The sequence below is a fragment of the Pieris napi genome, chromosome 7, assembly GCF_905475465.1.
Source record: "Pieris napi chromosome 7, ilPieNapi1.2, whole genome shotgun sequence".
Taxonomy (NCBI): domain Eukaryota; kingdom Metazoa; phylum Arthropoda; class Insecta; order Lepidoptera; family Pieridae; genus Pieris; species Pieris napi.
Window position 1 is genome coordinate 10,094,942 of NC_062240.1, and position 17,684 is coordinate 10,112,625.

The following is a 17,684-nucleotide window of genomic DNA, read 5'->3' on the forward strand; positions in this document are numbered from 1 at the left end:
CGGATATTAATGTTTAATCTTATATATTTTAATTCTCTATAGTCACTGTAACAATGGATGCAACAACAAGAGACCATAGGAAACATCTTTTTTATTTAAATATTGAAGCTTCATATTCTATCAATATATTAAAATGAAACAAATATAAATACTATAAAATTTATTAGCATGCTGTATAATCTCAAAACATAATGTCAAATTCAGCATAAATTTTTATGTTAAATATATTTATTCTAAAGGATAGATACCCTATTAATTACAAGCACTTAACATTAAAAAAATATTACTCCATTAATTTACATTATTGTACTAGGATGAAGATCTAAACTTCAACGAGTGCTCAATATTGCACCAGTCACCTTTTATCGCCTAGGAGCATTTCAATCAAGATTCAAAAACTTCATAAATTAAATACAAATATCTCAATCATACATTTTGTTGTTGTTTGACCCCTCCTTGAACAGGTATCTTAAATATCTACAATGTATAGACAGTTAAAATTATGTTATAATAGGAACAGGAGTTACTAAAATATATGAACAAAACATCTTGATAAAACTGCTTATTTGAGTATGACCAGAGTAAAAAAATAATCTAAACTTTAGCTGAGTATCTTCTATATTAAACTAACTCTAACTGTGATATGCTCATGTAGGGGTCCCGTGTTGCATTGCAGTTACTAAATAAAAATCTTAATTATCAGCACTAAAATTAATTTTGTCTCTGAGATTTTTGAACATTGTATAAATTCTGCTTTCATTGCAGACATTACAATTTAGTTCAGTTTCAATATTTTCACTAGTATTTTGAGACTTTTCTTCAGAGCTAGTAGCAACTGAGTTTTCATTGATGTTATTTAAATTAGATTTAGGATTTTCTTTGGTACTTGGCTCTTCACTGAAATCTTCTTTCTTATCTTGTGTGGAGTTTTCTACAGTATTACAAGATTTTTCTTCTTTATTGAGTAATTGTTGAAAAGTTATTATGGCAAACATAATTGCAACACCATAGTTAATAATAGATAGTGAAAATGGTCCAAGTGCTATGATAAATACCGCCATTGTAAAGAGCAGTGAAATTACTGCATCATAGAATTTTCTGAAATAGAATAAAGGTATTTTTATCGTTATTGCAATAACTTAAAATATATTTATTGATATTTTGACCAGCCTCTCATGGCCACTATGGCATAGTGGTGAATGCAAATGGAAGTCATATGTTTGAATCCTGGATAAAACACACTAAGATTTTGTACATAGAATTCAGGAATTAGTGGATATAGAAGTTGAAAAGCTATAATTGGAAAGGCTCATAGGCTAAAACTAGAATTATATTATTAAAATCTGCTAAGATTTATTTAAATTCATTAAGCAGTGTAAACATGAAAAGCTTGAAAGGCACTTTGTAAATATTAGAATTTACTTACAATTTCTTTTGAGGTCCATCCATTTGCCAGACAATACCTGAGCACGCTGACATAAGCATACCGGTGTGGTAAGAAGTGTCAGGTTTTAATACCATGCTGTACCTATAACAAACATATTAGTGGTACTACTCAAAAAACAGTAAAACATTTTGAAAACCAAGAAATGTGTAAATTAAACAAAATTCATTTTTAAAATTCTATAGCCAACTTGCACTAAAAGAAATTCCCACTATACAGGCCAGTTTACTTCAACAAATAAAAAATTCATAAAAATGGTTTTCTTTGTAATAAATTAGAAAAGTACCCCAATTAATCCATGGTCATATACTAAGCTAATAATTATCATTTGACTACTAGGATTCTTTTCAATATAATGACTATCCATGATTGTAAGTAATCGGGTGCGTGTGTTTATAATTAAACTCCTCCTAAACGGCTGGTCGGATTTTGATGAAATTTTTTGAGTGAGATTTTTTAGCTTTACAATTATATGATTATTTTTGTATTTAAGCAGTGTGTACAGGTCGACGTACGTCTGACGGGTCCACTAGTACGATATAAATAAATATCAAAGGTGGCTTACTTAAAATTCCTTGCCCAAGTCAGTAATGCTGGTATATTAACTAATGTAACACACATCCACATAAAGAATAACATCATATGGAAATTAATATTATTGAGATCTTCATCAACTGTTTCTTCAGCTGCATCTATACAATCATTCTTGACAACTGCCTTGGTAATCTCTTCAGGTTTCTGGTCTTTGAGTTCTTTATTACATGTCTCCTTAGTTTTCTTTATGAACATCTTACACAATCTACTACCAACTTTTGCCAATAATTTATACACATAATCCTCCAGATATTCTTCATACATTTTTGAAATCTGTAAAAAATATTTTTTAAAAATGCAATATACAATACATGTGATAAACATTTTTGGTAATGCCAATTTATCTTGTTCCTGAAATACATATTTCCTTTTTAAATAGCTTTTAGACGCTGGATATTGAGAAAAAATCTCAGGTGAAGCAAACTTTACGCATGTAGGGAAAGTATATATTATTATAAGAATAGTAGAAAAGAGTGTTTTAAAGAAGATTAGAAAAGAATTATTTACAGAAGAAAGCCCAGCCCACAGGAGCATAAGTACAATCACCACTCTCAATCGATATTACAAAATTACAATAACTAGATAAAGTAGAGAATTAAAAATACAAGTACAGTCGCAAATTAGACCGGAAGCATTTGGAATATGTGAACCCTTCAAGTCGAAAGTATGTTACATTTATTTTTAAAAAAATAACAAATTAATAAATCTCCCGCGGCTGTTTATATTATAAAACTGATTAAGTCTACAAATATGTCTGTAAACTACGCTATTACTTACAAGTTATATATACTTTATTAATATCGAATTTCGACTCGAACTCGCCTAGGTGAAGTTAGGTCGCTAATGATAGCGAGTAATAAAAAAAGTAACTAAATTTTTTTTAGAACAGGCAAACGGACTGGATGCTCACCTGATGTTAGGTGATACCGCCGCCCATGGACACTTAATGCCAGAGGTCTCGCGAGTGCGTTACCGGCCTTTTATGAGGTATACCTTTTTCTTGAAGGACCCTAAGTCCATTTGGTTAGTTACTATAAATAATTATTATGGTGTTTCATTAAATTATTATTGTTCCTTGCTTATGCAGACAGTTGCCGGAACAGTTTTAAAAAGCATTACGAACTATAATAATGCTATAATGTGATACAATTAAATACTACTTATTATTTCTTTCAGTAAATAACTAAAAATTATAAAAATTTCATACCATAAAAGCGTAAAAAGCCGCTCCCGCAGTCAAGGCCGCAGCACCACATGAGAGTGGCACTGCGCACACTAGCGCCGCACTCACCACTAGCGGAACTTTTTGGAGACCCGAAGCCACTTTTTCCGCTAGTCCGTTGCCACCTCGCCATACTATTCTATTAACATATTTCTCTAATTTAATAATACAGCACAACAGCCCAGTAAAGGAATGAAAACTTAAAATTATTTCACACAATATTTATATTTAAAGTGTGTGTAGTGTCCAGTCTGCACCAAATGACACCTTACATAGTTCAAGAATAATAAAATAAATATTAATTATATTTAGAAACTTTTATTGTAATGCTTTTTAAATTAATAAACGCGCAAATATAATCCAACAATGGGCTGTGTTACGAATGAATTATTCTTTAGGAGTTCCCAGGATTTAACTCGATATAACAATTTATAAATCGATCGATCTGTGTATGTATGTGCGCAATTAGCACTTGCTCCTAGGGTGATGACATGTGTCAAACACAGAAGCTTGATCACCTACTTGTCTATGAAATAAAAATGATCAAAGAAACGGATGCACTCTGACGCCACGGGTAATTTAGGGTTGTAGCGCCACTTATTATTATAACGTAGACTCGATTCTCAGCGAAACAATTTGTTCCCAAATATTAGACTAAAATGGGAGATAAAAAATATCAACGTAACTTCAATATGAAAACGCTTACTTGAAAAGTAATCGATGAGCCAATTGTGATGAAAACACCATCACAGCAAGTATCCCGGCGGCTGCCACGTTCACTATACCGAGAGCCGTCATATACGCCGGAAATACTAACAAAGATTTCGTAAAGTACTGGAGTTCTAAATTTTTCCAGCTAGCATTCTCTAATATTATTGGCAATAGTGGTACCGACCTGAAGATATTTTAATTATATTATATACAAAATAATTAAAAATATAATAAAGATTTTGAGTATAATTTAAATATTTTCTTAATCTTGTTTTATTTGATACCTTCGCCTGCATACACTCAATAGCTATTTACCCACTCAAATAGCGATTCACTTATCCTTATCGCTCTCGTGTTACTTTGCAAATAAATGGTGACAAAACATTTTAAGACTTGTAAATAAAATGGTTAAATAATCTTAAATAGTCATAACTTCGTTCACACAATGTTGTAATCACACAAACATAGTTGAGTCCGCCATTACTCGAAATTAGCGCCAAATTGTGTTTTTGGTTAGAACATTGTGTCAATTGTCAAAAAAACTCCTATTAGCGGCCTTCACACGTGCAGTTCGGAATGGCATTTCTGGAACTGCGCACCAATCTGCAGATAAATCTGTGCAGACTAGACCGCGCGCTGATCTGTGCTTCTACTTTACGCTTCAATTGTAATAACAGTTTGAACTGCGGTTCAAGCTGTCTATTTCGCTTTCCTGCAGATAAAACTGTACGTATAAATGCTTTTCGAGAGTTTAGATCGCAGTATGGAATGGCGCGTGGAATGTCGACCAGTTTTAAAAGTTTTCTTTCAGTTTTAACCGGTACAGTAGAGATGGATACACGTCTAGTGATCGCGTTAGTGGTTGGTTTTGGTTTGGTTTTAATAATCTAAAAAGGAGACGTGTATGGGATTAAGAAATATAGACGAAAATTTGGACATTTACCCATGTTAAAAGAAATACGAGAAAACTATCCAGAAGATTTTAAAAATTACCTAAGGATGGACGGCGATAATTTTGATTGCTTATTGGAACTTATCCGTCACAGAATTACTAAGCAAGATACAGTTATGAGAAAATGCATAACACCAGAAGAACGTCTTTCCGCAACATTAAGATATCTGGCAACTGGACGTTCATTTGAAGATTTAAATTACGGTTTGTATAAGCCGACTTATTTTTAACTTGCCATAAACATGGATGTTGCCGATATATCCTTATAAAACCTGTCACTGCTTCCACGCTCCAAACTGCCATTTTGAAATAATTGTCATCCACACGAGGTACCCGCATAAAACTGTACAAACGTTCGTACACACCAATGTGCCGCATCGAACTGTCAAACCACCACGCGCTTGTCGCGTCTACACGGACGGATTGGACGGCAGATCAGAATGGCGCGGGCTGTTTCCTACGGTTCGAACTGTACGTGTGAAGGCCGCTATTGTATCTCTAATGAGTCGATTTTTTTTAAAATACTATTTTTTTACTTTTAAGTAATGAGTTTGAAACTGGCATAAAGCTATTGCCATAATATTAAAAAAAAAGTAATGAGTATGAACGAGGATGTCCCATGCGACTCCTCGATACAAAAAGTCCCCTCGAGATTTGTGTGCCGTGATATCGCGGGCTACTCGATTGTAAGGATGCATGGGTCTGGTTTGCGCTGCTCTTTAATCGTAAGTTCGCATGTCACTATATATATTATATTACAAGTTATTTATTTCTTACATATAAGTGCTCGATTGTCTTCGCTTTAACGTAAAAATGTGTGATGTTTGTGACCATAAATAAAATAAATCAACTTTTATTGTTTTAATTACTTATTGTTTGTATTACTTGACAAGCGAGCGAGGTAAATGAAACATTATATATTTATACAGATTGCGTATACGACGCTCTTATCAAGTAAACAACGACTAACCAATTGTTCATGCCATTTTGGCCATAAACCCAGCGATAGCCACTTGTTATCAACTTTATTATATTCCGATATCCGCCGTATAAAGAATTACGGTACCGTATACAAAGTTTTTTTTTTATATGGATAAATTTAAAAGATACAACGACAAGTTAAATTGTACTCTACGGGTTATTACGCATAAACCTTTGTTTGTGGCATTAATTTTGACACTTAAAAATGGCGGAGTTTTTTGACAGTTCTTCAGTTGGAAAATTTAAATTTAGACTTCCAATATTGACGTTCATACATAGACAAATTTGGATTTAATTTATGCAAAGATCTCTTTAATATGCAGAATACTTACATTATTCCCATAATAGCCAGTCGGCTAAACACCAACACATAATATGGCTTGACACCTTCGCTCATAAGCGCTGTATGTATTGAGACACAGGATCCATGCTCTTTCAAGTTTATTAGATTGGCCCGTACTGCTAAAAGTACTATGGCAGCCACATATGGAACTAAAACTGGGCTGTAATTACGAACCAACTGGGCAAGACGGTAGTACCAGCTACCTGATATACTGAAAACGAGTTTTTTAATCAGAAAATAATATAATAAAACCTATTTCAAATAATAATAATATTTTTTATTTATTGCCAAAAAAAGGTTACTTAAAAAACACGTTTACCAGGCTCCTGATGTAGTGTAAATTTCAGGAGCCTGTGACTTTCCAGTTATATTACATATATTGTCGAAAAGATATACAATAATTTTAATTCATATAAAAATAATAATGAAACAAATGAAATATAATATCTATCATTGTTCATATCACAAAAACTTATTATAAGATTTCGATGAAACTGGACTGATCTATCCATTATGTTAGAATATACATGATATAAATCAAAAAATGTCGATAATTTAAATAATTTCCGAGAAATTTGTGGAAAAACGTACATTTACTAAATGCACATGTTTGAAAGCAAAATATTAGCTCAAAAATCGAAGACAGCTCGACCAACGAACGGACCAATTCGAGTAATTTGTTTTATTTATTCCTTAAACTCTGAATGTTTATATATAGAGTGATAGAGCAAGATCCCAGGGCCGCCAGACGTCACGTTTTTTCTGACGGATGAAATGTGGACGATTGGGTAGTGTTAGTATGTACTATGATCGTATGCCTACCTGCTAGCTTGGTCAAACGGCCAATTTCCAGGTATCAGGTAATCAAGGTACACAAAAACATTACTTACTTCACGTAAATTCTCATGGCTGATTTTTATATATGTTTTCGAGTGTATAGTTAAAAATAAATTGTCAATACTCCCAGACACTTTCCGTCGGCCATATTGCTTGACAGACGCTTTAAGGGTCTCAAAATAATTAGTCAACTTCACGTAAATTCTGACGCTCCATTTTTATATATGTTCATCCGACAACTATTTTAAAAGCTTTGACAAGAAGACAGACCGATCCAAGGGGCCAATCTAAACTAAACTAAATTTTAATATCTCTATGAGTGGGAGCGCGAGAGCATTATCTACGCGCATGAGACTGAGTGAGACCGACTGCGCTGTTAAAGCCATGAAAATTACTTGAACAGATATTTTATAATTTTTAGAACTTTTGTTGACAAGTAAATTATAGCAACAAAAATAAGAAAAAAATTGACACATAATAAATAATACTAAAGTTAGCCGAAATTTTTTTATTTTTTTCAATTTATTAATTAGAACTAAACAATATTTTTTTAAAATACCACTTATATTTAAATAGCAGCAATTTTTTTAATTAATTATTTATTGGAAATTTGGAAACAAAGTAGAAAAATATTAATTCTTCAATATTTCTTAACAGTGGCTTTTAATCTTCATTATCATCATCAACAAATATCAATCTTGAAATTGAATATCTAAATCGTGATCGTCATCATCAGCATTATCCTTATTTTCTTGCTCTGTAAAAAACAAGTTAAACAATGAAGGTCTGAATAAACTAAAAAGATACAAATAATATGAGAAACGAAAATAATTTACCTGATTGTTCTTCCAGCGACTCACTGACAAAACCCGGTAATTGATCTCCATCGAACCAATGAAAATCATATTTACCATCTTGTAGTGTATAGCCATTGTTTTCGGGGTTGAAAATATTTATCATCTTCATACTTGCATTGTTCCAAAGCTAGCCCGTCGAAACTGTTGCCAAAGCTCACTTTTACAAGGTGGTAAGTTACTGGCATCGAAGTTTCTTAAATTCTTTCGATTGAATTCTTCATTTATATCAGATACCATGTATGTAAATGATAAACAACTGTAGTCTGGCAGCATCTACATCAATTATTCCAGGAACGTTGTAAACATCACAGATAAATTTTTGTATTATGTTGAATACACGTTCTTCTTCATCTACATCACCAACAAAATCCAACGTACCAAAACGGTGAAATGCTTGTTGGTACTCTTCATTTTTCTTCAAAATATTAAACGGCTTTTGCTTGCCCTTTTTGAATAATAATAATTTTTCAAGTAATTTTCATGGCTTTAACAGCGCAGTCGGTCTCACTCAGTCTCATGCGCGTAGATAATGCTCTCGCGCTCCCACTCATAGAGATATTAAAATTTAGTTTAGTTTAGATTGGCCCCTTGGATCGGTCTGTCTTCTTGTCAAAGCTTTTAAAATAGTTGTCGGATGAACATATATAAAAATGGAGCGTCAGAATTTACGTGAAGTTGACTAATTATTTTGAGACCCTTAAAGCGTCTGTCAAGCAATATGGCCGACGGAAAGTGTCTGGGAGTATTGACAATTTATTTTTAACTATACACTCGAAAACATATATAAAAATCAGCCATGAGAATTTACGTGAAGTAAGTAATGTTTTTGTGTACCTTGATTACCTGATACCTGGAAATTGGCCGTTTGACCAAGCTAGCAGGTAGGCATACGATCATAGTACATACTAACACTACCCAATCGTCCACATTTCATCCGTCAGAAAATACGTGACGTCTGGCGGCCCTGGGATCTTGGACCATGAACATTAAAAAAATATACAAATATTTAGATTTATTTAGTTCTTAGCTACTATAAGGTAGGCGATGTAAAAAAATCACATTAAGGCGAAACGAAATTATTGGCAACTAAATCATAAAAATCGTCTAATTTCATCAATTTCACATAGTGTCCTTTATTTATTGTTATATGTATTTTTCATAACTCTATAACGTTAGCCAATAGGCTCTGTGTTAGACACCATATAAACACACTTTCTCTTTGAAATCAGTTAAAACACACTGTTTTAATCGTAAATAATAATCGAGGATAATTTATTGACTTACCTTATCGTGAAGGAGCATTTCGGATCCAATAGAAGAGTGATTTTTATTTTCTCATCTGAAGTCACGTTTGGGTTACTTTTGAAAAGCCGCAATTTCATCGGGGATCGCTTCAAGTGCCTAAAAATATTAAATAATTTATGTTTTTTCGTATTAATACTACATATTATATTGAAAAATTTAATGTCTAGAAATAAAGGTTTTTGAAAAATGCCAGTTGTTCGGTTAACAAGTACTTTCCGTCTGTCCGTAGATATTTTATAGGCTTTCGCAGGAAAGCGAAATAAATTTATAATAATCTATACTAAAATTACCATAAACATTTATACTTATTATGACACTTTGAGGAGAGATTGTCAATGTCAATAATTTTTTTTATTTTTTTTTTGATTTGGATATTTTTAAAATTTAATATTTTAGCTATGTAATGAAGATTAATAAATAATATTGGTTTAACAAACACTTCAATCTATTTATCAAACCAAATCTGTAACGATATAAAAGGGTGAGCTTTTGCTGTAATTACTTGACTACGAATACCCTTCTACCAGAATGTATAAACACTGACCTTGAATTACTATCTTTTGATAAAAAATTAAAATGCATTATTTTGTAGAACTTGTGATTCACAATCAAGACGTAGCCCTAATGACAAGTCAAAGTTCGCATTAATTCCGACCTCCGTATCTTAAGACAGTACTGACAAATTTGTTAATTAGTTTATCCCATCTACTTACGTGAAATAGTGGTAGTACTCATTATTCTTCGCCCACGGGACATGCATCTCAGCGGTCACGTGATACGCATGACACGTGTCAACGGGTTCCACATACAACAGGTACGCTTCGTGTACCGCATTTAAATCCGCTAAAATCAACTCGTAGTAGACGCTATTCGGCTCAGTTTCTTGCTTTATTACGTGTTTTGTAAACGACAATGTAGACGGTAGGTTAACGATAATTTGACGTGACGCGTAATCATTTATATCAACGTTTAGAGTAATCTGTAATTCATATATCACTAATTTAAACATACGAAGTTACAAGTTATTAATTTTATTTGTCGTCAGGACACGAACTGCTTAAGCGATCAGTGGTCTATATATCGACACGCTTGTCTTGCTTACAAATTTAGCGCAGAGCTATTTATATATTCCAACAGTCAACAGTGCAAGTAGGAGATACACGCGTCTGTCTGTATGGACAGATCATATCCTTTTCATATCAGCCTTGCGATTATGTAAGGGAGCGTTCAAGTATTACGTAGCGCAATTTTTGGAGATTATTGACCCCCCCCCCCATGTATCTCGCCGTAACGTTTTTCAGTACCCTAGTACAGTACTGTACTCAAGTATAGTAAAACGTTTCGTGACCACCTTGTGCCTCTTTAGTTACTATTATGTGGTGTAAGTCGAAAATAATATTAACAATAACGCGTAATTCAATCCCCGTCCCGCATCGTAACGTTTTACAAAAGGAAAAAAACGCGTTACGTAATACTTGAACGCTCCCTAACTCACTTTTTGAACTCTCACAGTGGTTTTCGCAGCGTCGGTCGCGTTCAAATCAGTCGTGAAGCAGTCATTTTCCGATTTGGCATTCTGATAAGGAGGGAGCATGTAGTTTATTGAGTTACAGAATCGCAAGGCTGATTTGGAAGTTGAATTTTAATATAATTTTAGAATTAAATAAATAACTTTATAGTTTCAATGTTAACCGTTTGATAATATTAGTTTTGGAATAGTAATTAATATAATACATACCGGCTTTCTTGTCGGCGAAACTTTAACAATAACGTGAGTCCATTCGGGATATCTTTCTATAATACTGTGCAAGTTAATTGTGGCCATTTTCCGTTTTTCTCCAGTGGCAGAAGCGCTCCATCTACTTAATTCGCTTAACGACATCGCTGTTTTACTGGATAAAATTATTTATATGATAAATTACACTCTATATTTAGCAAACTTCTTACATATTTTAAGTCTAATTCTAAATTAAAATTCTATCGGAATTAGAGTAAAAAAAAATAGAACAAAATTAATATCCATCTTAGATTTTGTTGAGATGCCTACCGTGTCTTTAGTAATAATTTTATCTATGCATGCATGCTTAAAAAATACAATGAAATACGACGTCACAAATTTTACACACATACACATACAGCCACAGATTTCTGGATCTGTTTCATGATTATTTGTCAATCTAATAGGCAAGTAGGTGATTAGCCTCCTGTGCGTGACACACACCGTTGACTTTTTGGGTCTAAAGGCCGATTTACATTATCTTAGTGTTTAGGAGAGTGCTTTAGTACAACTTGAAAGGCAAGTTCTTTAGCGTAGCGTTTACTAAAGCAAGTAGCGTTTACATGTTTCAACTAAAGTACTATCCTAAAGCACTCTCCTAAACACTAAGATAATGTAAATCGGCCTTTAGGCGAGCCGGTTTGTGTAGTAATTCAGCGTGCGAGCTCGTATTCCTGAGGTCGTAGGTTCGAGACCCGGCTCTGCGCCAATGGACTTTCTTTCTAAAGTTACGAGCTAGGGAATCGATAAAAAAACGCCATAGATCTCTTCAAGGGTTTTCTTTAAATAAAGCGAGGTATTTAATTACACTAAAAATACGCAAATTACGCGTAGAAATACACTAATTGCCCAGACCTAAAAAGGCTGTAGCGCCACAATTTTTTTTATTTGTGTAAATAATATATAAAATACATACCAATATCTGTATGTACTATGAACATCCTTAGCGTTACACCCAAAGAGCCATTCTTTGTCATCAACATTAACAGTTTCAATGGCAACAAATCGATTTTGCGGAAATGTTACAAGACGAATCATCAAGTACGTAGTCCTGAAAAACGGTGGTACCTAGGTCATACTGTATATTATATTATTTACATGGCGTCACCCCGAACAACATATACCTAACCTTTTTTCGTTATAGGCAAGTAGGTACTGGTAACCAGACCTGTAAGATTCAAAACTACACTTAGCGCCAACTATTTCAATTATTCTTAAAAGGCCGGCAACGCACTTGCGAGCCTTCTGCCAACGTAAGTGTCCATAGGCAGCGGTATTATCAAGTAAGCCTCCTCCAGGTAAAGTTATGGCAATGGGGGCATAGCGGGTGTGTTGCCGATCTTTAAGGGAATGTTACGCTCTTTTCTTGAAGGCTCATACGTAGTAGCGCGAACTATAATGTATTTTGACATACGAGAGTTACACTTAGCGTTAAGTGTTGTTTCTATCAAAGAAAACGTAAAACAGTTGCAAGCGTTCATAGAAATGATTAAGATCTTTAATTACACATAATTTCCGCACGCATATTAAGGAATAAATTCTAATGTGTAAAAGAGTACAAATCCTGTATCTAATGTATCAAGTATTACGTAAGGACTACTCCTCCGATTTTCTTATTTGGTGATTACGTCAACACTCATTATTTTCTTTTTTACACATATTACCCACACATTGTCTGTGCTTGAAAACGAAATGCATTTTCGGGGATTCCTACAAAAAATTAATACATTTATGTAATTACTATTATTTTTGAGAGCTTTGCTTACTTTTGCTGACAAGAGGAGGGGGGGGGGGATAAATTGCAGTAAATCTGCTTACGTAATACTTGAACGGCCCCAATGTAATAATTACAGAAGTCATACCTAGAACCTTTTACGCCATGTGCGTTAACCACTTAGCCAAGAACACAGCGAATAAAGAAAATTTAATAAAAATCTATATATCCCAAAAGTTCTTCGTGAAAGTTTAAACTGTGTCTTTATCAAGACCGTATGTCCAATAAAATAATATAATTTATGAGTAAAGTAAAATTTATCAACCCTTTTAATAGTAGTCATAAATTAAGTTCTGACGCAATACGTACAGAGGGAACTAAAATAACGATTACTGCACATTAATAGGGTTTTGGAGATTCGCCAACGAACCGAAAATTACCACGTCAGTTGGAAATTTTTAAGTTCATATCATAACATATTATGACGTTAATTTTATATTTATCGGCGAAATAAATTTATTCATAAAAATCTTTTAATTTGAAATACTATCGCGATTTAATCTTGATAGTTAGTCATTTGTTAGAGGACGTAATTTTATTTATGGAACATTTAGGGGGGGTCAATACAAGCTTAAACCCAAGTTTGTGGGGTTTGCGCCCTTATCCCCCGGCCGCCATCTTGGAAAAAGGGATGATAACACGTTTTTGGCTATATCTCCTAAACTATCTATCGTACAAAAAATCCCTATTCTCGAGTAATCGCTTTGCCTACAATTATGTATCTGTGACTTTTTATCATAAAACCAAAATAAAAAAGTTATAAGTAAAAAAGTGAAAAAAAAAAACAATTTTTGCTTAATAACTTTTTCCTTTTGATTTTATCAAAAATTTATATCAGAATAATTTTGTAGAGAATCTCTTTCTAAAGATTTTCCCCTATTTTTTTTTAAATTTCTCTCCAAAGTTGACCGGGTTCGTCAATGCTCATGACAAGCCGGTCAAAACAACATTTTCACTATACTTTTATGAACTCTCGTTTATTTTAAACAAATTTTCGATAATTTTATTCAATTGCAACAATGTTATATATTTATTACTGACAGACTTTAGAAAGAGATGTTCCAAAAATATTTAAAAATAGTACCTGTCAATATCCGGTCTAGATATTTGATAAATCCTTCTGTTATCTTCGTACCAAAACGCATCCGATATCATATTAACATTTGCACGCGATTTCTCGCTTAAAGTCATTGAACGGTTAGCCTTAAAGAGAAAGTATATTAAAAAATGCATAATGATTTCATATACAGTGGATTTCGGTTATAACAACGATGGAAAGACCACCACTTCGTTGTTATATCCAGATATAACAACGGATCAACTGCGCTTCTACTCAGAATATCACTTTGTAACTTAACCATAAGTTTAACTCCGAAACAAACACTTATCCAACAAACCTAGGTTTAAAAGAATTTTTACAAAAATTCCATCAAAAACAGTCGCTATACCCGAACGCCCTGTTACCTCCAAAGTCGCTATACTCTATGAATTTTGTACTTAACTATGATTTAGCTAAGCGGTTCCTTCAACCAAGGTCATACAAATCCAATTTTGATGTAATATCTTTATATACAGCTTTATTTCCAAATAAAATATGAAGGGTAGGTAAAATAGGAAGATAGCCAGGGTAATTTCGGTTTTTTAGGAAGTTTGAAGTTAAATTCAGTGACTTTACAAGCCTAGTTGACCTAGCAACATTATCAGCCCTATCTACTATCTTATCAATTAACGCACCTACCACAAAATATTGTAGCGATTTCACTTGGATATGTTCATAGTTATCAGTAATTTGATCAGTCCTTGTATCAATGATATCAAAGAGATAGCGGTTTATTGCCAAAACTAATTGTTTGCACCAAACCATACTGATATGATCTGGCGATACCCATACTCCCGGAATTGCGGTTGCCTAAAAACATTTTCAATAAAAAAGTTATATTTTATAATATGACCTATATAGAACTCATACTCTCGAAACATGAATCTTATTACATTTGTGTTTAACTCTAAAAATTTACAAACAGTTTAAAGATTTGCATCAATTGTAATGTCATAATGCCACTTCAAATAAAATATCTATTTGATCACTCTCGTGTCTTGTCAACATCCAGCTTATCTTAAGTACTTACCAAAGTATTAATATAACTGACATTTGATGACGTTAACCCTGCAGGCACTAAAAGATCTCTAGGGCCACTGCCAAAACTAATCAATAGCTTTTTATCTATTATTTCTTTATTATGTTCAACATAAATTTTCCATTCCAGATCCATTAACTTGTAGAAGTCATTTATGGCAGTATCAAAGTTTACAATTGGTGCTTCTAATGGTGCTGCTAATGTTATTGCAATATTTGTTGTATTTATTGTACTTGGGTATGCTAAAAGCCTTTTAGCTATGACTCCTCCCTGTAAAATACTTACAATTGCTTAAAGCTTTATTTTGGTATGAGATATAAAAACTGTTGTATGGGTACTTTACCATTGAATGACCAATTAATATCACAGATGATGGAATAGATTTAGTGTATTTGTTTTTATATAGGCTTAAAATTTTTGAAACACAGGCTGCCGCAAACTGAGTTTGACTTTGAAGCACTCCTCCATAAAGGCCAGACAACTCCTCATTATAGCTTACTAAAAATTTGCAACCAAAATTAACGTTCAATAAATGTTAAAAAATAATTATTAATTCAAATAAAAATCTTACTTGTGAAGTAATCAAAATGGTTTTCATAACCATTAGATAATGCTTTTCTTAATGCTACTGATGCAAGAGATCTTACTTGCATATGACTGCCAGAATTTCCAGGCAAAAATAACACAGGTACACCATCAAACCTAAGGTTGATAAATAATATTTATTTGCTAAAGGAACCAGTTTTACTTGTTCTGTATACTAGTTAGTTAATTAAAGTGTGTTACAGCACAGATGATTATTTAAATATTGATAAAATATTATGTACTTTGTTTCTTACTAGTCATTAAATAATATATAAACCATAAAAGAAAAACTTACTTACCACATCTTCCTTGCTCTCTCTGTAAAACGGCCTTCACTATATGTGTATAAACCATATTGTGGGTATATATTACTTTCAACCATGGATATTCGCTAGAAAGTAAACAATTTTAAAATGTATTAATTAATAGTTAATATTATCTCAACTTATGCAAAGTGAAACTATTAGCAAAATTCTTCATAATTGTACATACATTACTCTCAATTCTATTCACTTTTTTACAGCATTATTTACAGCTGCAAATTTAGCTCAAAATATATATAGATTAAGAAGAAGACAAATTATTTTTCTTACCACAAATTGAGGATATTCGAACATATATGTCATGACACAATAATTATTTTTATCACTAAAATTCACATTAAGAATCCCCATTAAATAGAATAATAAGAAAAGAAAAGAACCAAGTTGAAAAATACTGGCGCCAGCCCATTTTAGAGATATCATTGTATGGCATTAAATACTTAAAATAAAAAATATTTATGACTCAAATTTGAAATATCTAAAAATAAATTGATCTATAATTTATATAAATGTAATTTTAATTTCTCAGTATAATATATATTATTATTTATCACCATTAGAAATAACCACAGATGAATTAGAGACTAGTAAATAGAGACTACGGTCTTCGACGTGCGACTACGACTATATCAGAATTATAGTCAAATTTCTATTGCAAAGATTACAAAATAATTTTATGTAAGTTAAGTAGTTCTACCAATCACAAGCTAGGTAGGCGGAAGCACAGGACAGAAAGAGGTACTAAAGTAACAAGAGAAACTATAAAATTTCAAAATGGTCCTTTTTTTGATTTAGGTCAAATTTCTAAGATTCAATTTTGTAACATTTTGAATACAGCGGTATAATTTAAGTTGACGCTACAGTTGACCACACCTCGATGGTGTTTTTATATTCTATGCTTCACAGTTATCACTAGACACTAACAGACAACAGTCATAAATAATAGATAGATGTTGAACTTTTTACTTTATTAACATTTACAAGGAAATGTGAGAAAAAAAACGCGGGAAACCTTCGAATTTGGCGGACGCGGTTTTTTGTTTGAATTTGTTGTAAAATAATATTTTTAATCAATTAGGTGATCAGAATAGTTCAAACTTGTATATATTTGTAGTTTGTATTATTATTTATATTTTCTTCTACTTTCTTCGAGTTGGGGTAAGATTTTCGGATTTTTATGAACGAGCCTCCGGACCCGGGGGGCACGGCGCCCCCCGCGGTTGCATTTATCATGATTTCTAATGAATCCGGTATGGATTCTGACTGCTCTTTAGTTTCTAAAAGGAAGCTGAAGCGCAGCCATCTCCACAAAGTTTGTAAACATTGCAACAAAAAAAAACGAAAAAGTAGTACTGAAAGTAGTAAACACTCAGACTGTCAATGTAAAGATGTATTTCCTGAGAGCACTGTTAATTTGCCTGCTATTCCTTGCACTGATACTACTTCAATGCCTGTTCCTCCCACCAGCAATTCTCCTAAAACCCCCACACAAATTGGTAGGGCTAGTTATGATGCCAATGACCATGGCCCGTTTGTGGTACATGTGCAGAAAATACAACGTGATGATAATGATAGTACAACTTTACACCCAGTTGTGTTTGGCAGATTTTTAAAAAATTATCTTTTTAAAAATATTGTAAATGGAAGCTTAAAACGTATTGGTAGAAATAAAATGACACTATCTTTTCATAATTACACAGACGCTAACAGCTTTATCACTTCAAACTGCTTACCTGCTAACAACATGAAGGCTTTTATCCCAACTTTTAATATTACAAGGATGGGTTTAGTTAAGGGAGTCCCAACCGAGTGGTCTCCTGAGGATATTATGGAGAACACTA

The 17,684-nt window shown here is 32.9% G+C and overlaps 1 protein-coding gene across 6 annotated transcripts; it reads right to left on the reverse strand.

Annotated features, from left to right (window-relative positions):
• Positions 1-147: 147 nt before the first annotated feature.
• On the reverse strand, positions 148-16,501 carry LOC125051112 (GPI inositol-deacylase). Of its 6 annotated transcripts, none has more exons than XM_047651266.1 (18): positions 16,398-16,490; positions 16,114-16,321; positions 15,820-15,911; positions 15,507-15,637; positions 15,279-15,433; positions 14,927-15,205; positions 14,536-14,706; positions 13,882-14,000; positions 11,940-12,074; positions 10,985-11,138; positions 9,960-10,225; positions 9,226-9,342; positions 6,237-6,458; positions 3,967-4,155; positions 3,246-3,399; positions 2,010-2,311; positions 1,427-1,528; positions 148-1,098 (listed from the first exon to the last, which is right to left on the reverse strand). In XM_047651266.1, the coding sequence occupies exons 2-18, from the start codon at positions 16,264-16,266 to the stop codon at positions 693-695; spliced, it is 3,147 nt and encodes a 1,048-aa protein (XP_047507222.1). In that variant the 5' UTR covers positions 16,267-16,321; positions 16,398-16,490; the 3' UTR covers positions 148-692. The 6 variants fall into 6 exon arrangements, with proteins under 6 accessions (XP_047507222.1, XP_047507223.1, XP_047507221.1 ...); XM_047651267.1 differs by having other exon boundaries at positions 16,114-16,282; positions 16,398-16,476; XM_047651265.1 differs by having other exon boundaries at positions 16,114-16,501.
• Between the last annotated feature and the right edge of the window lie 1,183 nt (positions 16,502-17,684).

Coding starts and splice junctions, on each gene's coding strand:
- LOC125051112 (XM_047651265.1), bottom strand. CDS start 16,266: ATGATATCTCTAAAATGGGCTGGCGCCAGTATTTTTCAACTTGGTTCT. Junction 11,139..11,939: donor CATAGTACATACAGATATTG/GTATGTATTTTA, acceptor AATTTTATCCAG/TAAAACAGCGATGTCGTTAA. Junction 6,459..9,225: donor AAATGCTCCTTCACGATAAG/GTAAGTCAATAA, acceptor ACTCGTTTTCAG/TATATCAGGTAGCTGGTACT.